The 25,464-nt window shown below is 48.0% G+C and overlaps 1 protein-coding gene across 8 annotated transcripts in view; it reads left to right on the plus strand.

Annotated features, from left to right (window-relative positions):
* Csmd2 (CUB and Sushi multiple domains 2) overlaps positions 1 to 25,464 on the plus strand; it is a 582,522-nt gene that overhangs the window by 336,928 nt on the left and 220,130 nt on the right. For 7 of the 8 annotated variants that reach the window (XM_031378716.1, XM_031378717.1, XM_031378718.1 and 4 more), the window contains 3 exons: positions 1,359 to 1,462; positions 2,158 to 2,270; positions 18,176 to 18,358. The exons of the other annotated variant lie outside the window; for it this stretch is intronic. In XM_031378716.1, the coding sequence (XP_031234576.1) occupies positions 1,359 to 1,462; positions 2,158 to 2,270; positions 18,176 to 18,358 (400 nt within the window). The remainder of the gene's footprint in view (positions 1 to 1,358; positions 1,463 to 2,157; positions 2,271 to 18,175; positions 18,359 to 25,464) is intronic. 8 annotated transcript variants of the gene reach the window in all.

Genomic DNA, 25,464 nt, shown 5'->3' on the forward strand with positions numbered 1-25,464 from the left:
CTTTGTTTCCCTGGAAGATCCACAAGAGAATGAAAGAGACGAAAAAGACCATTGCTTCTGCAGTTGGCCCCACTCACTACCCAGCTGCTCAAGCCCCAAAGCCTGTCAGTCATCCAGGATTTCCCTTACTTCCCATCCCAGTCTGCACATCCATCCAGTTTACACAATCCCCAACATCACCAGGGCCTGACCTCTTTTCCATCTCCTTTACCCCTCTTCTACCAAAGCCTCAGCCCTCCTCACTACTGAGCTCACAGCTCCGAGCCAGCAGCCAGGCTGATGCCACCTCCCTCAGGAGAAATCCCATATGGGGCAGGTGGGGGCTTTGAGTAAGCTCCAAGAAAACTTTGCGGTTCTAAACCTTCTGGAGTCACCTCCGCTCCTTAGGTCCAGCCAGACAAGCCTTCAGAGTTGAGGCAGCTGGCACGCCTGCTGTCTGTGGACCTGTTGTGTACAGTTTGTTCTAGAATGTCCCCTCTCTGTTGTAGCTTAGGTTCTGTGCCTGGGTTACCACCCCCCAGCATCCCCTATCCCCTGCAGCCACCCTTAAAGTCTGATGGAAGTCCTCCACAGCCATCAGAATTCCCTCGGAGGCTTCAGTCATGAGGAGCACCCTTCATCTATCCACCACAGGCTCATCTTACTCCATGACGTCACCCGCCAACTGTTGTACTGTCCCTGGAGTATTAGTGTACTTCTTGAAACCCCTACCTTAAGCAAGGCAGAGACAGTATGGTATACTAATGACATCCATGTATGGCTGGGACAGTGTTGTGTTAGTGCAAGAACCCACCCCAGCCGGGTATAAGGCAGCTGCTTAGTAAATATTTGTGAAATATAGGACTAAGACAAGCTAATATAAAGAGAAAGATCTTATTGAAATTTCCTTTCAAGAACATTCATTTCATCAGCAATTAGACCAATAGGAGGGGTGGGAAACAGTTGGTAGAAAAGAGAGGAAAAGGCTGGGGGTCTGCTCCAGGCCCCTGGGGGCAGGAGAGCTGAGATTCCACATGCAGCCTAATACTGCCACTGAGCCTGAGGGGACTCCTGCCCATGAAAGCATGAAGAACAATGGGTCCAATCATCTTGTGCTCTGCCAGCTGTGCCTGGTGGCTCTTTGACAGCTGCCAGGACTGGCCAGATGTGCTGCAAACATCTTCAGAGATATCGGGGAGCCCCAGGGACCATACAACCTATGGTGGAATAGCTATGTTCCTCAGGATGGCGTAGAAAAGGGCAGTGTGTGTAGGAGGGAACTCCCCCTAGAAACTTGGGGTGTATTAGGACACAATGAGGCTTCCACAAACTTCATCCCAGCTACGGCCAGGTCCCTAACACTGTGCTCCCTCCTCTAGGTGATCAAGCTGGCCTTTGAAGAGTTCGATCTGGAGAGGGGCTATGACACCCTGACAGTCGGGGACGGTGGGCAGGATGGGGACCAGAAGACGGTCCTCTACATGTAAGTGAGATGCCAAGTCTGGACGGGAAGTGGGGGATAGAAAGTGGCTCATAGAGTCTGCACTGGTCCCCAGACCTGGTGCTATAGGTACAGTGTCCTGTGATGTTCCTGGTGAATGCAATAATCTATCTACCTCTCTCTGCCCCAGCCTAGGGGAACAGACTTCATAACGAAATTACATGAAGTATTCAGACTGAGCAGTCTTGGGCAAAGTCAAACAAAGGCTCCATGCCTATGTGCCTGGCTCTCCCTACTAGCCGAGTGCTTCTTTGAAACACCCTGTGTCTGCCACCTCACTGTGTCCACTCTAGGTGACTTCTACCTCTAGTAGTCTAACTTCCAATTGAGACAATGGAAGTGTTTGGGGGGACCTTTCCACATGCTCAGAATTACCTGAGACATGGGCATCTTCATAGGCACAATAAACGCTTTTCACAGGCCAAAGAAGTCTCATTAAGGGAGCCATGATACCAGGCAGTCCTGTACTTCACTGGGCGGGGCCTTTGCTTTGGAGGATCACTCAGTGCCCCTATACCTAACACAGTTAACACAACGAGGAGCCAAGAAATGTCTCTGCCCTGGGCATGTGGCCTAGCTCCAGATTTAGAGTGTGATAGTCCCATAGTGGGCCTCGATCCTTCCTTTCCCTTGGCCCTTGGCATGGGACAGACCTCTAATGATCTCTCTCCCAACAGCCTGACAGGTACCTCCGTCCCAGACCTGATTGTCAGCACTCACCATCAAATGTGGCTCCTCTTCCAGAGTGACAGCAGTGGCAGCTCCCTGGGATTCAAAGCTTCCTATGAAGGTAACTGCTTTCAAGGAACCTGGCAAGGCTCAGTCAGGGAGGAGGAGATGGAGCTCTTCATCTGCAGAGGATGAGGCCTGGGGTCAAATTCTGGCCCCTTCCATGTCTCTCCTCAGACCTATTATTTGATCTCTCTGAGCTCCCACCTCTTTCTTTGTTGAGTGCCCCACCCCCACTGTGCTAGACAATTTTGAGGATTGCCTGGGTCAGATCAGTAGGTGTGCAGGATATCTCAGGCCAGCTATGGACATGGGTCTCTAATTCATACCTGGCAGACTTGTTGAGCTTCATGATTTTTAAAATCTTTATACTAGAGCCGTTGGCCTCCCAAGCTACCTTGTGATAAATGATGATTGTGTCAAACCCAGAGGACAGATAGCCACCATTGTAGATGGCCTGGCCACCATTGTGGATGGTCTGGGGAAGAGGCAGACAGGATTCTTCCTTCCTTTCACTAACTGATAAAGAAATGACATATTCTGGGGTCCATGAGATATCCCAGTTGTCACCCTTCATGAACTCCCAGATCTCCTATGGGTCAAAAGACAGGCCCCCCAAGAAGAAGGCAGAAGGAGTCATGTTCAGGTATCAGACCCAGCTCTTGCCCCAAGTGGTCCCATTCTACTCTAGACACAGAACAAATGGGTATTAATGCAAGATGGTCACCCACCCACGCAGTGGGAATGAGAAAAAGGGAACATAGCTTCCTGGAGAAGTGGGTTGGTTCTAAGTCCTAAGAATGATCCAGTGTCTATTAGAGACCCAGGTCAGGACACAGAGAAGTATGTCCTGACTCCCATATCTAATACCTACCTGGTGCACCAAAGCATCTTTTCATACCAGGACCTGTTGTGTTTCTACCCTGGGCATACAAGAGGTGCTGGGTGCCCCAAACCAGGAACACAAGCCAGGTCCCTTAAAGCAACAGCAGTGTGTTCCTGCACACACGTGTTCCTGTCTGCAGGTAGCGGATCTGATACAACAGACAGCAGGACACATTCCCTCTAAGATTCTGGTAGCATCCTTTCTCACATCTGGTAGTGACTAACAGTTTTTGCTATCCCCCTAGCTTATAGACACCCTTCTCCTATCTCTGCCACTGTCATCATACACATCTCTGTGTATATGTCTTCTCATAACCCAATATCAGCAGTATTAGATTAGGAGCCCACCCCACCATGCAGTATGCCCCCATCCCAATGACATCTGCAAAGACTGTCTCCAAATACACTCTTCATTACAGATGCAGGGATTTAGAACTGCAGCAACTCAATAGCCAATGGGAAGCTAGTCTGAAATGCTACTGCTCACTCTACCATGTTACCAGAGTAAAGACAGTCAGTGTACGCTTCCCTGCCTGGGAAGCCTGGGTCTAGGGGAGGCAGAGCACTGGACAGGATGCCTGAGTGACCAACGCCAAGTACGAATCCTTCCTCTGCTACTTTGCTGCTCTGCGGTATCCATGGGCTTTTTCTGGGCCCTGTCTCTTCACCCAGGGAAGCAGAGTGAATAGCACAGCCTCCGCCACAGTACAATCTGTAGAGATGATAAGATTTGAAAAAAAAAAAAAAGAGAGAGAGAGAGAGGAGGAGGAAGAGGACAGAGAGAAGAAAGAGGAACCCAGCCTGGCAGTTGTAGGCCTGTGATCCCAACTACTCTGGAGGCTGAGGCAGGAGGATCACATATTCAAAGCTGATCTGGGCTATGGGTGAATTATAGGATAGCCTAAGCAACTCAGTGAGATCCTGTTTTAAAATTAAAACCTGAAAAGTTGGGCCGGAGAGATGACTTAGCAGTTAAGAGTTCTCACTGCTTTCCTAGCATCTACACAGAGTCTCAAAACCTTTCATTAACTCCAGGGCTAGGGCATCTGGCACCATCCTCTGGTCATGTGCAAATCAGCCATGCCTGTTGTACACACACATGTATGTAGACAAACACACACACAAAAAGCAAATTATAAAACAACAACAAAAAAGGAAAATCCATTGAACTGTGTGTGCTCAGTGGTAGATTATCTACCAGCATGTGAGACACCCTGGATTCCACCCTCACTGTTAGGAGCAAGGGATGAGGGATGACTGGAATCAAAGTAGCTAGGAATACCCATAGGAGTGCCCAGGAAGTTATGCCCTGGGGGCCATTCTGCACACCCGAGCAGCTGTGCAATGGAAAGAGCCCCAGACAGGAAGCTGCTCAGGCAGGATCCTGATCCAGGCCCAGCTCTGTCACTCACTGCCGTGAAAATGTGAATGGATTTGGATGCATGTTCCACAGCATCCCCTCATTCTAAAATCCTATGAATGTTCATCAGGAAATGTCTCCATCCATGGGGAAGAAATGACCCCTGATACCTGCATGCCCTTAATCTGTTCATGCTTGGCCTGAGGTTTGGATAAGACACAAATACCTTGAGCCTAAATGAGATAATAGCAATTGATAGACAGAACAATCTGGAGCAGGGAGTGTCGTTAGCTTAAGTCGTAACAGACAGTGAAATAATAAATTTATGTATCTATCTATCTATCTATCTATCTATCTATCTATCTATCTATCTATCTATCTATCTCAGCTGCCAAAATGGAAGCCAGGCACTTCTTGTGCTTTCTTCACCCCTGATCAGCCACTGGAGAGCAGACCTTAGCAGTGGAAGGCCCCAAGTTTGGAGGGATTTAAGCCAATCCCCATGAGAAATGTTTGTGACCCTCTGATGTTTATATGGTGGTGGGAGAGGTGGCCTCTGAAGGCTAGAGAGCTCTGTCCAAATATTTGAAGGTTAGTCACACAGGAAAAAAAAGAATCAGATCAGTGTGAGGTGACTTTACTGAAAAAGACAGTTGCTGAGAGCCTACTGTGTGCCAGCAGCCTTGTGGTCGTCATCTCTGGAGCATCTAGCATCACAGACCGACTTGATGAAGCCCCAGGGACCATCAGGGTGAGCAAGAGACAGCACTGACGCATTCCTCTTTCTTTTTGTCTTTGTTGCTGTTGCATTTCTCCCTGCCCCCACTTCTTCTCTCCTTCTAAGCCTACATTCAAGAGAAGATTCATAACTCAATACCAGAAAAACATAACCTCATCTCATGCAACTCTTTCAAGGCACAGAGGGGTTAAGTAATCTTGTTGGGGTCACACAGAAGTCTAGGAAGTGGCAATGCTGGGATTTGAGGCCATATCTCTCTAGCTTCAAAGCACATGGTTTTTCCCCCATACTGAAACTTTCCCAAAGCTACTGAATTTTAATACCTAATAAATTCTTTATAGAAGCCAAAACTTTGCCCTAATCAGGTGGACTGTATAGCAGAGGCCTGCAGTCTAGGTCACTGGAGGTTGGAGGTGTGTTCGTTAGCTCCTGTTTCTGTTCCAGTCATCCAGGATTGATTAAACACCCGCTGTGTGGCCAGTCAGTGCTGGGCATTTCAGCCATATCAGTGAGCCTCCTAGCTGTGGTTTAAACGTAGCTGGCGGGGGCTGGGGCTGGGGGGAGTTGCCTGTCACAGACTAGTGTCATCAGGACTTCCTGGACCCATGGCTGATTAAGAAGGACACTCTGTGTCTTTAGGGGCCTCTCCGACCTTCCTGGCTGTATCAGGCTGTGTATAGCAGGATCTATCATAATCAAATAGACTCTGGAATTGGATCAGACCTGGTGAATGTCAGCATGGTTCCTGAACCACAATCCCAGGAACGCCATGTGGTCTCTATGAGCTTCTGTTCTTCCCACTCACATACCAGATAGCAATGAGGGCCTCAGAGCTGTTCTGACAGTAAAACGATATCACAGAAAATCCCTTGCATGTCTGCCACCAAGACAGTGCCTTCCTCTTAGAGTGCCCATTGTTGTCTCCACCTGTGCCCCTCAGATTCCTGTCCTCTGGTCCAGACCTGGATCTGCCTCCTATGGCCCACATTTGCTCCCAGATCCTGGTTTTAGGACCTGCCTCACCCACATCCCCTTGCTCTCCAGGCTCATGGTGGTCAAAGGCCAATATTGGATGTTGGAGTTTCCATTGTTATGGCAGAGCACCCAACATAAAGGACCTCCAGAAGAAGGATAGTTTCAGAGCATTCAATGCCCTGGTCTCCGCTGATGTCAGACCTGAGGAAGGCAGAGAACTGTGGGGGTGGGAGTGTGTAGCCAAGACAGTTCATTTTACAGTGGACAGAAAGCATAGAGTCTGAGAGAGCACAGGAATAAGATGTCCTTGAGGGCTCAAGTCTGACTCTACTTCCTCCACTAAGAAACACCTCCCAAGGCTTCCAGTACTTTCCCAAGGGTCCCAAGAGGCTGGGGACCAAACTTTCAATGATGGAGCCTTTAAAGGAGGGGCACAGATGGGGCAGAAACCCAATCACAGAATGCCACAGAGCTTTTGAACTTGGTCCAGTCAGCAGGACCACCTTTTCCTCCATCCCTGGTCTCTGCTTGGATGATGTATCTGAGGAATGAGACCCATCCGTCTTACACCTCTGCTGATATCAAAAGGTGGTAGTTTGAGCTCCCTTATGTGATTACACCACCAGATCCTGGTCTACCACATCCTGCTGTCCCTTCCCACTGGCTGCATGGCTCCCTGTTACTGCCTCTTAGGGTCTGTCCTCGAAATTGGTCACACTGACTCCCCTAGCTTTAACTTGAAACTCAACCCTGCTCACTGCCCATCTGTTCTGGCCTGCAGCTCTGTGGTTACTCATGTTTCTGGCTTCGCCTCCAGCACCTCAAACCAACCCACTCAGGCTAGTCAGCCATGGTCCCCAGAGCAAAGTACCACAGACCAGCTGGCTGGAACTCCGGGTGATGAGCTTTCTAATAGAAGCAGGCAGTCAGGGCTTTACACAACTTAGTGTCTTGTGAGTGCTCTCTTCTGACTCACAGGCAGCCACCACCTCCCCATGTCCTCATGCAGCTTTTCCTTGGAGAAAGTGTGAGCTCTCTTCTGTAAAGACAGAAGTCCCAACAGGCCAGCCCCCTCTTCTGTCCTCATGCAACTTTAAGGACTTCCATCCATGTTTAAGAGATCCATCTTTAAGAACAGTCACCCTGGAAGCTGAAGGCATTGGTATACCAATCAGGGAGCATGAGTGCTCAGCTCATAGTATCACCCCAAAGTAGGTTCCCCCAACTCCATCCTTCCTCCCAACCCCATAACTCGTCTATGCCCCAATGTTAGTAGGCAGCAGCATCACCAGACCTCAGTCTCTTCCATTCCCAGATTCCTACAGTTCTCCCTTGACTGCATCCCCCTCTCACCACTGTGATCCAGCCCTCCATCCTCCTCTGTCACTGAGTTGCTGACAGCACAGGCCTCCCACCCAGCACCCTTCCCTCCCCATCTGCCACATGGCACACAGTGATCTTCCAGACTCCAAGTATGGTGTAGTGTTCTTCTACTTGAGGAAAAAAAAAAATCAGACTTGTGTGACAGCTTCCCAGCTTCTCATTGACTTCAGTAGCAAGTACCAAGTCTTGCACACAGCATGCCAAATTCTTCATGAGCAGCCCTAAACATTCTGGCCCCTGTGTGTCCACTCAAGGCAGAGATCACAGCTTTTTCCCATCCCTTGCAAGGCACTGTCTAGAACACGTGCTCAGAAAAGCTTTGAAGAGTTCGGTTCTGATGACTGTACCCAGGCACATTCAGATACTCTCCTTGAACCTTCTGATTTCCTCTTCTTCTCCTTTATCACATGGTGCACAGGTGCCAAACATCAGGCATTCTCCATTGTTCCTTGGACTTCTGGATTGGGCAAACCAAACCCAGTTTACAATGAGATTCTTCCATGGCCCCTGGGATGAGCCAGTCCCTTCATTGGGTGAACCTGAGTTTTCTTGTCCATAGAGAGGCATGATAACTGGTAGGATTGCTAGGGCTCTCAAAGACTTGGTACCCTGAAGCACCCAGCATGGGTAGTCTCTCCTTCTTCCTCCTCAGGGCTGTGGCTCTTCCACCCTACATCACTGCTCAGAGAGTCCATGTTTATTACATCTGCCCCATGCTGGCCTCCTATTGATTCCAGCTTCAGGGAAATCCCATGCCACATAGATGTCTTAGCCCAGGCATAGGAGACTAGCCCTATATGGATGTCCTATGGGATGACATTAGTCATCTGAGTATGGGGGTAACACCTATCATTTATACTGAGTCCTCTAAACATAGCTGGCCCCTTTGCTCCATCCCTGAGGGCAGGGATGCTACTGTGGGGCAGGTAGGCAGTTCTGTAGCCTCCCCGAATTAAGAGTTCCTCCCTACCCCAGGTCTGGAGAAGTGGTTGCTGTGCAAGCATGAGGACCAAGATTTGGTTCCCCGGAACCTACATGAAAGAGCTGGGCATGGTGGGGCACAGTTGTAATCCAAAAGCTGGTGAGGAAGAAAGGGGAGAATCCCCAGGGCTTCCTGGTCAGGCAGCCTAGCATAATCAGCAAAGTCCAAATGAAAGGGAAAGATCCTACGTCAAAAAAGTGCACAGTGACCCGAGGAACAACACTGAAGATTGGCTTCCACAGTCACATATGCGCTCTCTCTCTCTCTCTCTCTCTCTCTCTCTCTGTGTGTGTGTGTGTGTGTGTGTGTGTGTGTGTGTGTGTGAGAGAGAGAGAGAGAGAGAGAGAGAGAGAGAGAGAGAGAGCATTTATATACACGTACACCAAAAGAAAGAGAAAATTTTCTCCTCCATTGTTAAAAGCTTAAGTTCTAGTGGAAAAACTGGAGCATGTACTTTCCCAATTTTTTCCTGATCTCTTTTGTCATCCTTCCAGCTTGGATAGAGGAGGAGGCTCGGGAATACCGGGAGCCCTCTGAGCCTAAAAACACAGTCTCCCTCCATGGGGGCGCCAGCTGTGGGAAACGCATTCACAGTTGCGATTGCTTCGCTTCCCAGTAGAACCAGAAATATTTAAGGAACAGGCAATTAGCACTTACCAGAAACATTATAAAATTACACACAACTTGCTAACAAGTTTTCACATCAATCTGGATGTCTCTTTGCTTCATGACTGGAGCCTGGAATCTGGCAGCTTGATGCTCAATCTAGGAGGCTGACCCAGGAGAGGAGCAAGTAGGCCCCCTCCTCGCTCCTGAAGATGGAGGTAAAGAGCAGGGAGGATCACTCAGGAAGGATGCCCAGGGACTCGTGACAGAAATGAGATCATCTGTTGACTCATGCCCCTAAGGTCTTACGATATATTAGAGACACTATTCAGGACACCAAGGCTGTCTCTGCCTTCACCCAATTTGTAGACTGTTTTTACAAGCATGGAGTAAGTGTTAGAAGATGGGGAATCAAATGGAGTGGCCTCCGACCTTGCTTGAAGACACCAGGGAAGTGAGTGAAAGTTCTTAGGGGACCTGATGTCAGAAACTCAGATTCCTTTGAAGGACACAGAGGAGGGGTTGTCAGACTTGCCTGAGAGAAAGGACATGTTGGCTAGGAAAGATGGCTTGTTGAGGGTGTGGGAGGCTCACTAGGCAAGTGCTGCCATGCAGTCATGAGGATCTTAGCTTGGATACCCAGAACCATGTAAAAAGTTGGGCACAGTAGCTCATCTATAGTCCAGACACTGAGGAGGCAGAGACAGGTGGTTCCCTGCCAGTCAACATTGGGTTCAGTGAGAGACCCCTGTCTCAGAAAATAAGATAGATAATATCAGGAAGACACCTGATATCAAACTCTGGCCTACGCACAAGGGTGTTCACACATGCACAGTTGGACATGTACATGCACATGAGCACACACAAGCATACCTACAAACATACATGTGAAGCTATACACACTTCATCACACACACACACACATAAACACATGACACTTCTAAAAATTGAAATCTCTACATGAATCAGTTTTGAGAGTGAGAAGCAAGAAGGTGCAAGACTGCCTCTGGGGGGAAAGCTCATTCCCCTTCTCTGGCACCTGACTGAAGAAGGGCACTGGAGCACTTCCTGAAAGAGGCAGCATTGGTCCAGGCTTATAAAGAAGCCAAAGGCAATGGCTCAGCAGGAGCAGCTCCACCCCCTTTAGGGCTTCGTTGGCCCCCATCTCACCCAATGGCAGGTGCCTGCTCTCACCTGCTGTTTTCAGAATAGCCTAACACATTACCTAGCACCCCCAGATTCCTCTTTCTGGCACACTCCTCTGGGCTCTGGCCCCATCAGAAGTGAGATACCTGCATTTCAGAAATGCTACCTGGATCTCTGAGATGTTAAATATTGACTAGAGCCGAATACAACACCCAGAGCGTAGATCACCGTGGCAACAGGGCACAAAAGGAGCTCCTGGGTTGGCCTAATGAGTCTAAGGAGGCCCAGATTGGATGTACTTGGACTGACACTGGAAGATGACTCTGTCTGGCAGACAAGCAGGGGGTGTTCATTTTAGAAAGAGCAGACAGCAGGTGCCCAGTTCCTATGTGGGCAAGCTGGCAGGGCTCTGCAAACAAGAGACCATGATAACAATGAGGAAGTGCCACCACATTGCTGGATCTGCGCCATGTTCCAGGCATCTTGGCCGTCAACTTATACACACATAAGCTCGTTTAGCCCTCACAGTTACCCTGGTCAGTAGAGCTGTTATTACAATTTCCATTTTATGCAAAACAAAGACTAAAGGTCAGAAAGAATTGGCAGCATGGGCTGGGGAGTTGGATGGTTCAGTAGTAAAGCTCTTGCCGGACCTGAGTTCACATCTCCAGAGCTCACAAAAAGAAGCTGGACACAGCAGCCCTTGTTTGTAACCCAAGCATTTCTCTGGCAAGAAAGGAGGCATAAACAAAGGGTTTCTGGAAGCACACAAGTCCATGAGTCTGACATACAGGGCGAACAAAGAAACTGTTTCAAACAAATTGGGAGTTTGAGGACCAAAACCCAAGCTTGTCCTGTGACTTCCACACCATGTCCCATGCCATGCACATTCCCACACAAACACTGATTTTTTTTTTAATTGGAGGATGATAATGTGATCCAGGCTTACTATGCACTATCAAAACCAGGATTCAGGTCCATTATGTTGTGCCCTCATAGCCATCATTACACTGTCATCTCCCCACAGGCTGCCCTGCTTCCCGATATGCTAATTCCAAGATGGGTGCTGGCCAAAGATGAGATCCTGGGTAAGGGGGAGACAAGAGCCCTACCCAAGCAGGAAGTGGAAGTTTAACCCAAAGAATCTAGCAAGCTGTGGGAAAACTGACCAAGAGACAGTATGACCTAATAGTAAGCTTTTAATGATCTTGTACCACATCAAAGAATATGGCATAGAGCAGAGAGGTAGAGAACCACCCACTGGCTACTGCCATCCAGGTTGGGACATTATGAAGCCTGACTTAAGACAGAAGAATTAGGGAAACAGGATGTCAGGGTGTTTCGAAGAGCAGCTGAGAAAGGACCTGCTGGAGTGAGAGGGGAGGGAAGAGTCTCCAAGAAGCCTCCCTACACATCCCTGACTGAGTTCTCCTAGAGCCGGGGTCAGAGGTCAGGCAGCTCTGGATCTTTAGTGCTCACTCAGCCTGGCATTTGGCATGGTAAACACCTGCTCTACTTTGCACCATGCACCAAACATCTGCCGTGCTCTAGCAGAGATCCACGATAACCGAGAAATCCATGGTTGCTTCCATAGAGCTTTTCTTCTGGGGTGGGTTGACAAGAGGCAAGGAGACCATGGAGCTGGTACAAAGAAGGTTGTCAACATTGGGGGCTTAGCCTGTCCCTGGTGCCCAAGAATGTGGCAGATGCCAGGTGGTTAATATTGTCCCCTCTTTCCCATTGTAATATCTCCAGTGTCCAACAGTAACCAGCAGAATACTTCTTGAGTGCATAGAAGACCACAAGCTACAAGGGATATTTGGCACCACAAAGGAAAAGAGCAGCAGGTTGAGAGAAAAAGTGGGTGGGTGACATCTAAGGTGTGGGCTTGGGCAAGTGTCTTGGAGGAGGTGACCTGAGGAAAAGCAGGAGAGAAAGTTCTAGCTTAGGTTGAGGCACCATGAAAAGGTCAAGAAACAGACATAGCAACATCTCTGAACGGGCAGCAGAGAGCAGTCCGGGTTGGGTACCCCAGCCTCCACCCCAGCTCCCTCCAAGTGGTTTCCCTTCTCGGAGCACATCAAAGGCCTCAGAATATATAGGGACACACGAAACCATCCTGTGGCGCAGACATTGTCATAAAAGAGGATTCCAATTTAGTATCAGAAATTGAAAAGCCTGAGAAGACGGGGCGAAACCTGAGAGTCTAGCACAGATGACAGGGCTAAAACAACCAAGCAGAAGGAAAGCAAACACAGCAAGGCCAGTCCCCACCATGCTCAAAGACTACTCACACGCAGACATCTGAGGTCCCCTGGCTTGCTTTCAGTCTGGCCAAAGGATCCGGGTGGGTATATACTTATGAAGTGAAATTGGGTTAAACCAGACGATGGGAAACTAATTTTTTTTCTCCAAGTCAAAATTGCATTGATCTATTTATAATTCTGGGTGCCAACATCAGAGATGGTCAGCATCTGGCCAGGAGGGGTCTCTTCTCCAGGCAGAGGCTCATGGGAAGCCTCTGTCAGCAGGTGGAGCCTCCATTGCTATGCCTCCAGTTTAGTGATGGGCTTGAGGAGAAGGTCCAGGACAGAAATCAGCCCCCAGTTGTTCTCCGTTCTAAGAAATAGCTCCCCAATTTCTCAACCCTACCCTGATTCCTCATCACCCCACCTCCAGATCTGAGCTCTTCAGAGAGCTCCTCTTCTCTACCTGGTCCTTTGCAAATGCTTCCTTGGACCTGTCTTCCTTGAGATGTGTGCATCTTCCTCCTCCTCGGGGCTAACAGCTCCTTCCCTCACCCTTGACAGCCATCACGTTGGAGAAGGTTCTTGAGGTCCATTTGCCTCTCTGCTGCATGGTCTTCTCCTTGGATGTCACACACCCTCCAGCCTCTGCGTCCTCCTCATCACCGCCCCCTGCTCTCTGCCCACCCCACATCTTACCACCTCCTAGTCTCTCATACCTTAGTCTTCTCACTTCATTTCAGATGTGGATCCCAGCTCTGCTGGAATCCAGGGTCATGCCACCTGTTCTGGGGCTCTTTGTCGGTTGGTAATTTCTCTTATCAGACCTCCTCCCTTGTTCCCATTGGTTATCTTGTCCTTGGACTCACCATCTCCGCCTTCATCTCTTACCCTCATCCTTTCCATCCTTATCCTGTATCCTTGTCACAAAAGGGGATTCCATTTTAGTATCAGGAATTGAAAAGCCCAAGAAGAAGGGGGGCAGGGGTTGTAGCCCTGGCTATCTCTCAGCCACTGCTGTGCCAGAAGCCTCAGCTCCTTTGCTTCACTGGTCACATGCCCAACCCACAGTCAGGTCCACCATCCCCTTCGTGTTATGTGAGCAAGGCAGGCAGTGCTGCCAGGTGCTGTCCATGCAAGACAGTGGGTTCCATTCTTAGTGAGATAACAGGTCTGTGGCTGTCCACTGAGCTTCAGTTTCCTGTTCTCTAGAAGGACAACTTTCAAAGCTTTAAAAGGTTTTGTCAGTGTCCAGTCTTGCTTCCCATGACAATTACTTCACTTTTAACAAAGACCTTGACCTCCTGCTCCACCTGAAAACTCATCGCCACCCTGTCCTCACTCACACCTGTCAGTGGCAAGAGTCTCTGCCCTGGTCACTAAGTCCAGCCAGCCAGCATCCACAGGGTCTCTGCTGCTTCTCCCTCTGGAGCCTCCTGCTGCCCTTATCTGCTTTCTATAGCCTCTGAGCCATTCAGTATCCTTCAGCATCCCCTGCCTCCCTCTTGTTCTTCCCAGAAACTATGGCCAAGCTCATTCCATCTCTAGAATATCTTAACCACCATCCTAAGGTAGTTGCCTAAGAGTTATGACTAGTTCTGGGCTCCTTCGAATGTGCCATCCTCCCTTCCCACTGGGCACACAGTATCTTATGATAGTGGTCCTCACAGCATCCACAATGGTTGCCCTTTAGTCCTCCGCTTTCTGCCCTACCCTTAATTTCCCTGACTATTGGTCTCCTTAGCTCATCTTCCTCCAATCTCTGTGACTCCCCACCCCACGTCTCTGGTGATTCTACTCTACTACTGCTCCCCCCAAACCATCCATCATGTCCCATTCTGTGACATCTCTTCTCACCTTGCTTGGTTGGTCTTATACTTCTCCTGGCTCATGCATAAGCTACAGTTTAAAACTCTACTTTTGCCCTACACTTGAGATCTACACAACTGTTTCTTAGTGGCAATTCCTCAAAACACAGCATACCTTTGTGACCCTTCATGCAGTCTCCTGCTTCCTGAGTTCTTGTCCGAGTGGAGCACACCCTTGTAGTCAGGCCAAAACTGCAGGTATGGTAGACCTTGGCCCCTCCCTTACTCTTACATTCTTATCCTTTGGGACAGCTAGTGGCTTCTTCAGAGTCCTCAACATCTTCCTAGTTCTCTCCATCCCCTCTGCCTGGACCCAGTGTATGATACCATCAGAACATCTCCCAACAACAGAAGCTCCACAGAAGCAAGGCATCTATCTGCCCTGGTCCAGATTGCATTTCCTACTACCCACACTAAACTGACAGTCCCAATATTTATTAAGTGAACAAATATGAATATTCTCGTAGCCTCTAGCCAGCTACTCTTAGACCATTTCCCAGACAGGGGACAGAGTGAACTTCCACACATACAAGTGTCTCCTCCCAAGTGAAGTAGAATCCTTTATCAGCTTCCCATTACTGACTATCTAAAGGCCAGTCTTGCTCATTGATAGAACAGGCCCTTGTCTTAACCTGTTACATGGGCTGGTCTTGCCCATCAGAGCAGTTTCCCAGTCTTGTCTCTTTCCATCTTGCAGTAGGCAGGAGTGTGAGAAGTAGTGATACCTGAAGCCAGCCCACTGTCTATGGGTATCAAATCCACCACTTCTGAGCTCTGTGGCCTTTTTGTAGTCTTTGTGCCGTGTGTCTTTGTGCCTGTTTCCCCCTCTTTTAAAATGGGGAGAAAGTAGTATCTTTTATTAGAGACGCTGTAAGGGTGTCATGAGTTCCTCTATAAAATGCTCACAGTGGCCACTGGCTGGAGTCAGTGTGCAAACTGCTAGTTCCGTAAATGAAAGTAGGCTGTGATAATAATGACATACTATAGACCACCATACAATCCTGCATCTGGGACTTGGCCTGGCTTTTTCCCTCCACTCTGAGAGCCCTTCCTCTCCATCTCACCGTCAAGTCTTTCACCACCATCTCCTCTGTGGTCTTAGGCCTCAGCACACATCGTACCTTCTCCACAAAGCTTTCTCTGACCCAGGGCTGGGATTCCACGAGATGAGCAAGATGCTTATTTTAGGCACACAATTTGAGAGTGGGGCCCCAAACTCAACTTTTAAGATAAATAGCATTTAAGGCAATGAGTTTAAAAATCAAGATTAACCTAAAAAAAAAAGTCACGGCTTGAAATAAAAAGCAGTGTATTAATCGAAGCTGAGATACCAGGCCGAAGGTAAGAGGGGAGGTAAGCCGTCCAATTACAAGACTGGCATCAGTACTGGTTTTAAATGTTACATATGTTAATTATGATCTTCTTTAAAAGACACTATAACACATAATGATTGAACTGTCAGCAGAATAATTATAATGAAAAGAATTTGCCTTACGGAGTCCTTGAGGCACTTAACACCTTGTGTGCCTTGCTCTGGGAAATCTGCCTTCAGCCCGAGACCCCATGTCATAGACCATGTTCCCTCCTCTGGATGTTCCAAGTTGACAGACTTCAGTGTCTGGCACAGGCCCCAGCACACAGAAGGTGCTTATTATATCCCTGCTATTTCCTTGCTCATAGGAAGAAATTAGCCAGGTGTGGTTATGTACAGAGATTTGACTACACAGTGGCGGCTGAGAAAGCCACCCCATCCCAAAATGCATGCTCTCTTGAGCCAGTCAGAGCCTCAGACAAGCTGAAGGCAGTCACTCAGGCAGATGTACCCTACTCATATATTTTGTATGGCAGGACCTCACTAGGGAACCTTCAATATGGGCTCTGCCTTCCAATGCCAGGTAATGTTTACTGTCACTACCCTGACAGTTCTTGCATCCCAGAGGACATAGTTGGGGACATTGGCAGAAGGTGGGTTCTGATGTTTATTTCTTCAGATCTCTTTGTCACACTGGGCCTTTCTTTCTGTCCTTTAAATGCCTGGAGTTCTAGAATCAGAAACAAACTCTTCCTTGAATGATTCGGTGTGGTATGTGTCCCTTAGCATACACAAAGCATACGCAAAGGAACCTGAATGTATAAGTTCAGCCTCTGTGTGTGTGTGTGTGTGTGTGTGTGTGTGTGTGTGTGTGTGTGTGTGGTGAGCTGACTTGTGCTGGAGATTCCTTGGTACTTGCACATGGTCATGCTGACCCCTGTATTCTGGGATTCCTGATCTTTGACTTGGAACACACAACTTGGAACAAGGTTCCCACAGAGCTTGCTTTGTCCTGGGGGATAATGTGAATGTGACTATCATGAGCCTGCGCATCAGTAACTGAGCCTTTATGGTCAGCTCAGAGAAACAGCTCAGCTCCTAGCAAGAAAGGTTTTGCAGAATCACATGGTGACTTCTGGAAACCTTGGCATCTGACCACCCATAATGACATCCACTGAAAAGACAGGGTCCCTTCTACCTGTGAGTCCTGGAAAGTTACCCAGCACTCCCCTCAGAGAACCCAGGACCTGCTCTCCCAAACCTCAGGCCTCTCTTAGTCTCCCTTCACCACCGGACATTTTCTCAATGGCTTCCTGTCTCCTTGTAGGCCATCTTCCTCCCTAGAGGGAGCTCCTTCTCCCACCCTAGCCCCCCTCTCTCCCTCTCATAGCACACAGAGCTGGGCAAGGGGTAACTCAAGAACCCCTAAAGATGCAGCCAGGACAGACTCCTTGCCTGAAGTGCCTGGCTCCTAGCTTACTCCTGGGGGTGAGGGAATGAGGGGGCCAGGGGTGGAGTCCTTAAGCTCCTGAGATCTACCAGGCTGTGCTGTCTCAGCCCCACCTCCAAGGCTGACTCACCAGTTGGCTCAAGCAAACTTCAAGTGTACTTAATGAGTCGTTTGTTTCTTTTTATCTGCTACTGTCTAAAATTGAATCTACAAAAAAAAAAGTCTTTAACGGGTTTCTGTGTCAGAAGGCAGCCAGTATCGATTCCCACTTACTCTGGCTTGCAAGGAGGATAGGCTGCACAGGGCCACTGCTTCTTGCCTGAGCTCACTACTCAGGTGGACAGGCTGTTCTTCAAATCTCTCCAGCAGTGTTCACAAGCCAGATACAAAGTGCAACCCAGGCAGGATGTCGTCAAACTTTTGGGACCTAGTAGCTCCTGAAATAGGTCCAATGCAGAATATAATTTAAAGCTTAGAGGTTTATTTTGTTTTATTTTATCATGGGGATAGTGCCCACCTTGCTGGGGCTCCATCCATGGCAATGGAGCTTGAGGCACGACTTGTTGACATCTTTGACAGAGCAAGAGGCTAAGAGCTCAGGACAAATAGAACCAGAAGAAGATGTCCCTCAAGGGTCCTTCTCAGCAACCCTCTTCCGTTAACTAGGTTACTGTCCCAGAAACTTCACACCCTCCCACAACAGTACTCCCAGATGGGGACTCCAAGTGTTCAAGCACATGAGCTTGTGAGGGAGATTTCACATCCAAGGCTATAACACCCACCTTTCATGAATGAAGATATCCAAGTCTCTGAGATACAATATGTGGACACAGAGTCACGGGCATATGGTAACTGAAGGCCCTATTGTCCTAGGATGCTGTCCTACAGAACTTCTGAATCCCATCTTCTAACTCATTGTAGGTCAGCAATAGAGCATACAATGGGGAAAGTGTTGCCAGGACAGATGTAATGTCACCTTTTCTGTCTCTTGTTTTCTGTCTTCTTGTCTTTCAGAGATCGAACAAGGCAGTTGTGGAGACCCTGGCATACCTGCCTATGGCCAGAGAGAAGGCTCTCGCTTTCGCCATGGTGACACACTCAAGTTTGAATGCCAGCCTGCCTTTGAGCTGGTGGGGCAGAAATCAATCACGTGCCAAAAGAATAACCAGTGGTCGGCTAAGAAGCCAGGCTGTGTGTGTAAGTGAGCAGGGGTGGCCACTGAGGGGCTCCCTGGGGAGGCAAGCTGGATCCATAGTTAAGGCCCTGTCCTTGAAATCCTACAGTGGGTGTCCACAGCTCCATTTGGGGTGGTTTCTCTTGTTCCTAGAAAGGTGGTTGTCTGGGTCCCCACATCTAATGTAGAGTGCAGCTCTTGATCTTTGGAGACCTTCTTTGACATAGTATAACCATCAATGAATACCTTTCAATGCAAGGTAGAGATGGCTGAGCATGGCCCATGGAGGTAGGACCAAGGCATTCTTCCTCACTCTTGTCACCACTGTAACCCCATGCTATTGTGGGGTAGGCAGGATGTCTCTAAGTTTGTAGAAAATGTACCAGCCTTGGAGTGCTACAGGGGTCAGATGACTTGGGAAGGGGGTGTTTCCCATGATCACCCCATCTTCTGTGTCATTAGAGAGGGAGGAGGACTCCCTATGCTTCTATGGCTGATCTTTTGTGGGGGACAATGGAAGTGAGTGGTCTGTTCCATGGAGATGAGAAGGCATCCCATCATCTTTCTTGTATGTGTTGGACATACTTTGCAGCGCCACAAACATCAGTCATTAGTCACAGTGAGATTCTAAGTGTGAGGGTTTGTTGGTAGCAAGGAGGAAGCCAGACACAGTTGGTTTCAGGAAGTCTGAGGTTTTAGCTTCTCTGAGCTGTCACCTCTTCTCCTAGCCCTTGACACTCAACTCTTCCATCTCTTTCTTTGAATTCTCAGGGAAGGGCACGCTGCCTGACCCTCCAATCCTCCACCCACCATAGTGGACAACTCAGGACCTCTGAATTCTGCATGCTACAGACTGAATGTTCTTGGGGATGCGGGTGGGATCTCTGTGATGAGAATGGCAGGGTGAGTCGGATCATACCACAGGGGATTGTGCTGCTCAAACTAAAAATAAATTGCTTTGTCTGACAAAGCATTTTCTATGACTGATAAGTTTATGTAAAAATTCTTCAGAGCTTTAAAGATCAAATCATTCTGGGATTCATATGGAATAGCTCTTAGTGGAAAAAAAAAGAATCAAACTGCATGATATCTGTCCAGGTGTGCACTCAGTGTAGGTGGGAAACATTGTCTGCCAGTGTTAGTCCCATTGAGTACTAGGAACTGTGGTGGTGCAAGGATGGGGGCTAGTTAATAGGGGCAGCTCAGATAAGCAACCAACGGCTCTGTCGGCACAGTAGATCCAAGCCAGGCAGAGCAGGGCAGGGCTGCCAGCTGGAGGTCTTAGCTAAGCTAAGAAGGCAAGGCCCAACTATGAGATTTCCTCCGGGCAGTGTGGAACTTAATTTTTGAAGTTTATCTTGATAGAATGGAGCAGGGAACATTGGGAGAGGCTGAGTTTCATGGGAACAATTTGGGAGGAGCAAAGTCAGGAAGGATATGTATTTATGGTAAAACTGAGCTCCTGGGCCCCACCAGCCCAAAAATGTGTCTAGCAAGCAGAAGGCAAGCTGAGGAAGGATATTGATAGCCACTGGAGGCCTCCTGGAAGGAACTTGACCCTGTGCTTCTGAAGAACAATTCTAGAACATTTTTCTGGAATCTTCCCGAAGGGCCAAAACCCTTGAATTGCTGCCCAGCAGGCCCTTCATCTCCAGAAGCAATGTGCTGAACTCTGTTCACAGATAGCTGAGAAGAGGGTGAGTGGGCTAGACTGGCAACGGTGGGTCCAGCCTGTGCTCTCTATGGTTTGGAGCAAGGATGAAGGACCAGGGCTTGTTAATGAAAACCACAAAGCTGGTACTCTGGGCAGCTGGCATGAGATGCTATCTGGTAAGTCCTGCAATGGAAGGGGACCCCGTGTGTGTCTTCAGGCACCTCCATCAGTCAGCTTGGTCTGATTACTTGGGTTTAGAATACAACTTGAGTCCCAGCGAGGTTGTCTTGAGTGGAGGAAGGCAGGCAGAACCAGCTCTTCCCACATACACCACAGAGGAAGCCCGTCTTTGTACCTTTTACAAGGGGCTGCCAACTGTCTCCATCTCTGTCCAGTCTCTGGTTCCTCAGCTCATGCTTCCATAGACCCCACCCTTGCCCTCAGGGAGCTCACAGTCTAGAAGTGAGAGAACAGTGCTAAGATGCCCAATCTAGAAACCCAATTCTTGCCTCTCGCTGAGCTTCCCAGCTGTAGCCAAACTGTCTCCTCTCCAGGAAGAGGAGGCAACAGGCCCAACAGAGTAGCCTTCTATCTTCACTCTGCAGAGGATGCATCTCCAAGATCATATTTATAGCCAAAGATAACTATAACAAGAGAGCAGAAGTTCTTCTGCCCCCCCCTTTGCACAGTGAATGCTTTACTGGGCCATCACGGCTCAGGTCACACTTTGATGGAGAGATGCTTCGGCTCCCAGCTCTAATTCAAACCCTGCACCATAGTTCCTGATCAATAGGAAAGGGACAGCATCTATAAATGGCTATAAAATATATATAATAGTTGCCAGTCTGTGTTGTGCAGTGTTCCTTACACATACACACAAAAGCAAAAGGCAGCTCATCTAGAAACTCACTCACATACACACACACCCCGCCACACACACATTAGTCACAGTAAACATCAACACAGCACTTAGCCAAACAATGTTGCTCTCTTTTTCATAGGAGTTAGAAGGGGACCAGGGAAATTCTTTTTGATGGCTGAAATGTCTTATAATGATTGTTTGAAGAAGTGTGAAATGCTGCTCTGTTCTGTAGAAGCATTTCCTTCAAAACGGCTCCATCCTAGGGAATTGCCCTGCCAAACCCACACATACCCACACCACCTTCTGGATGCCCAGCATTTTCTGTAGTGAACAGTGACTTCAGCATCTCTCACCGGCTTCTGAGATGCCCTCCCAGTAGTGGACTGCTCGGCGGATGGCCTTCCCCATCTCGGGTTGCCTCTCATGTTGAAGTGCTCCAACTCAGAACGCAGAGCCAGCTCTTTCCCTCTCGCTTTCTCGTCCTCCTCAGTCAGTCTGCCTCTCCAAGGACCACTGTTCCATATCAGCCCAGAGTGGAAGCACTCTCCATCCAGTCAGCCATGTTGACTGTCTGCCCTGTGCCAAGTGCTAGGCACACAGGTTCAGAGCTGTTCTGAGCTGTTCACTGCTTTGGGAATTTGTTCACAGTGACTGTCCTGAAGACAGTAGTCTGGAAAAAGGACCACATGTTCAGAGCTGTTCAGAGCTGTTCACTGCTTTGGGAATTTGTTCACAGTGACTGTCCTGAAGACAGTAGTCTGGAAAAAGGACCCCATCTGCCTTTCGAACCTTTGCTTGTTTTAGCTTCATCCTTAGCAGAGATCACAGAGCCTCTTCTTGGTGTCATCAGGCAGGGCAGTCATTGCCATTTTCCAGAGAGACAGTGGGAAGGAAGAGACAAATAACTAATGTGGAAGGTGGTTTACATAGTCTTTGACGCTTTGTTGACAGGCTAGCTGAGCACTTCACACTTCATAAAGAAGGCAGGAAGCCAATTATCAGCCCATTAGCAGCCACTTTCCATGAGGCTGCCCATCAGCTCTCACCAGGGCCTAGCCAGGAACATACAGAACTCATCCCCTCCTACCCATCCCTTCCCTCCCCATCCCCCCCTTTTTTTGTCCGTAAGAAAGTGTGAATCCTAATTGCTCTGGTCTTAACATATAGGGTGTGTGTGTGAAATAAGAAGGTAAGGCGTCTTATGTATGTAGATACATACATAAAAATGTATGTAGTACTGGGATGTATGTAGTTCAAAGTATGCATCAACAGCATAGTCTTGAGGGTTCAAGCAGGGAGAATTGAACCCTTGAGTGCTCAGGGAAGATGCTCAGAGGATGCTGGGATGGAGCTTGGCTTTGAGGATAAGGAAGACGGGTGCCTCCCCATAGGGTTGCTATGAGAAACAGCCCCTTCCTGGTATCTATCTGCCTGTCCTTTCTCCCATTTGTTCCCAACCCCCACCCCACCAGGAGACAGGACCGCCTGGATTATAGGGCTATCAAGATGCTACCTTTCGACTGCTAGAAGGTTAGTTACTCCAGAGTTTTCAGGCTCTATAAGGTTGATACTTCATCCCAGAATTGTCAGGTCTTTAGCAACATTTCTGTCCTCTACCACACTGAACCCCACCACCATGCACTCCGAGTACCAGCTGGTTCAACCAAAAACATCTCAAGACACTGGCAAACGTTATTTTGGTGGAAATCAAGATAAAGAGCCATGCTCCAGCATAGCTTAGTGTTGTCTCAAGAGATCTCTTGTATTTTTGAGGCTATGGCTGAAATCTGAAGCATCCTGATGGTGAGAGAGCATGTGGCAAGGAGGAGGGTGATAGTTTTTATGTGTCCTGTGTCACTGGGAAGATGTGAATCTTCCCTGTAATGTCTGCAGAGCATTTCTTCCCTCTGACTATAGATAAAAAAAAACCAAGTTCAAGGGGATAGAGGTACTAACTCAGAGGCTGCAGTGCGGCCATCACACGGTAGGAGAGAATTGGAGGCATTCATTGACAGAGCAGTAATCAGAAACCAGATTTCCTCTCCCAGGTCCTGTACATTTTCCATCACAGCAGATTCTCAGAATCTCAGGGCTCAACTGAGAAGCAGGGGTCAAGGAAAGAACACTTAGGATAAGGTGCTGAGCTGGAGTGAGGAAGCACACTATTGACTGGGTTTCCCCGGGAGTTAAAAACAGTTCTCGGGAGTGCAGCGCATCCCTTAAGGGTAGGTCCAGGACTCTGAGGGAAACGGAGCCATACCCTGGTAAGGAGCCCATTCCTCACCTCCTCCTCTTCTCATCCCTTCTGTCCATCACCTCTCTATCCATATCCACTTAAGGAACAGCTCTCTGTGTACAAAGTCAGTGGCCAGGGATGGTGTATCTGTTCCCTGTTGTATTATAAACTGGAGAGCCCTGGGGTCATGGGTGGGGGTGACCTGTGGGAATACCATGCTCCAGCTAAAGGGTGACTTTTGCCCATACCACATGCTACAACTCTATATCCAGAAGCACTCACAACTCAAGGGGCAACACCCAATACAGGATTTTGGTATATTCTAGAATTTATAAAGTTTTTCATTTAAATACAGTTTTTAGAATGTAAATCAAATGTTCTCACTCGCCCTCCCCTAAGTGAAAAGCAGTCTCACACTGATCCATCCTCTTTGTCTGCTGAAGGTGGACTGCTCTTCCCGCCTGCACATAGTCCCAATTGCACTGGGTATACCATTTTGCATGCTGTGTTTCAAACCCCATGCCATATTGTATACCTTACTAGAGTGCTACGTGTCTTTCATGCTCACATTATCAAAACCCAGGGGAAGATGCTGTCTAGTGAATGGACCAAGACTCATGTACCCAATTATGTTCAAATATTTTCCGTAAGGCGATGATGGAAATCTCAATGCATATGGCTTCCTCCTCCTTAAGTTACTTTCTAAGGATACATTTCCACAAGTCAGATCATCAGGCCAGTAGATGAACTTTTTAAATAACTCTCTATAAATATATACTGTTTTGTGTAACCTCTGCCAAGTGTTTGTACCCACTCATAATGCCAGTAGCAAAATCTATTAGCCTAAGATTGTGTGGTCTTCTGTTGAAAAGTGTAGCGTCTCTCTCTCTCTCTCTCTCTCTCTCTCTCTCTCTCTCTCTCTCTCTCTCTCTCTCTCTCTCTCTCTCCTCCCATGTGTGCTCATCTGCCTTCACCTTTACAGAGAGAACAACCTAATGGCTCTCTTCCCATAGGTGACATATGAGATAACTTGTCACCTTTAACAGCTTCATTAGACCTCCATATTTATATGGCCTTTTAAAATGTGAGAATTTAATAAGTATATATTGAATATACACTTAGAGCGTGCATCAGTTGATTACTGGGAACTTCCCATGATTCTAGTAAAAGCTGTGAACCCAAGACTGAGGGGCACAGGGCTTGACCCCCAGAAACTCACTCCATAGTAGACTGACTCCATTATGTGAAGTTGTCCCTTTGGGTCAGATTTTTTCCAACAAGAGATCTTAGTGTGGCAAGCACACTTAGGTTTGTGTCTCTGTGAGTCTCATGTGCAGCTGATATCGCCACAGATATTGACCAGTCTGCAACAGCCAACTGACTAGAACTCATCAGTTAGAAGACTGGACCTGAGATGTAGGTCAGAATTGGGGCCATGATGGAAAGGGAGACATCTGTGTGGTAGTAGTGAGTTCTCAGAGGACCCATAGGATGTGTGTAAGCCTGTGAACAAGGATATGTCCCAGGAGCACATGCATAGAATTGCAGGTGTGTGAATTCACATACACATAAGCACACACCTGTCGATGCTCACACAAGCACATGTAAGCAGACATCTGTTCATAAAAGCATGTATATATAAGCATCCACACATAAGCACACATCTATACATATGCACATGCACACACGTGCATATCCACATGTATACATAAGCACACACCTGCCCACACATACACACATGTTCTTGTGCATTAACTTGGTGTTTTCTAGAACGGTCGTAGATACGTGTGAGTGACAGACAGTGGGATCCAATGGCAATAAAGTCTGGCAAGAGCCTTGGACTCCCTTTTGGAGAAGCAGGTCTGAAAGAGATGTCAGGGTGCTGGAATTTCCATCTTGGTCACTAAACAAGAGCATCAGTCCTGGATCCAGCCCTGGATCCTCACGTCTAGGAGGGTTGTATCCTTCTCTCCAGCAGGAAGGTGCTCATTCATTTGTGTGGACAGAAGCTGCACGTGGCCTTCACACACACACACACACACACACACACACACACACACACACACACCCTTTACCAGTCTTACAATCCTTATTTTTGTGTTTTGCTGTTTTTCATTGTAGAGTTGTTTTACATCTCCATATAGACAAACTCCTCAATATTTGTGGTTTCTTTCCAAAGCTGACAAAGTTGTCATTCTGTCATGAATCTGAGAGACAGTTTATTCTATTTTTAGCTATTTGTCAGTGATTTGGTTTCTAAGCTGTAATTTGTTAATCCATCTGGAGTTTATCTGGATGAATGTATAATATTGTCCAAACTCTTAGGCAGTCTTCCAACGTAAGTTTTAAGTAATTCTCCTCCCTCGTGATCTGAGGA

The sequence above is a fragment of the Mastomys coucha genome, unplaced genomic scaffold, assembly GCF_008632895.1.
Source record: "Mastomys coucha isolate ucsf_1 unplaced genomic scaffold, UCSF_Mcou_1 pScaffold18, whole genome shotgun sequence".
NCBI classification, from domain to species: Eukaryota; Metazoa; Chordata; class Mammalia; order Rodentia; family Muridae; genus Mastomys; species Mastomys coucha.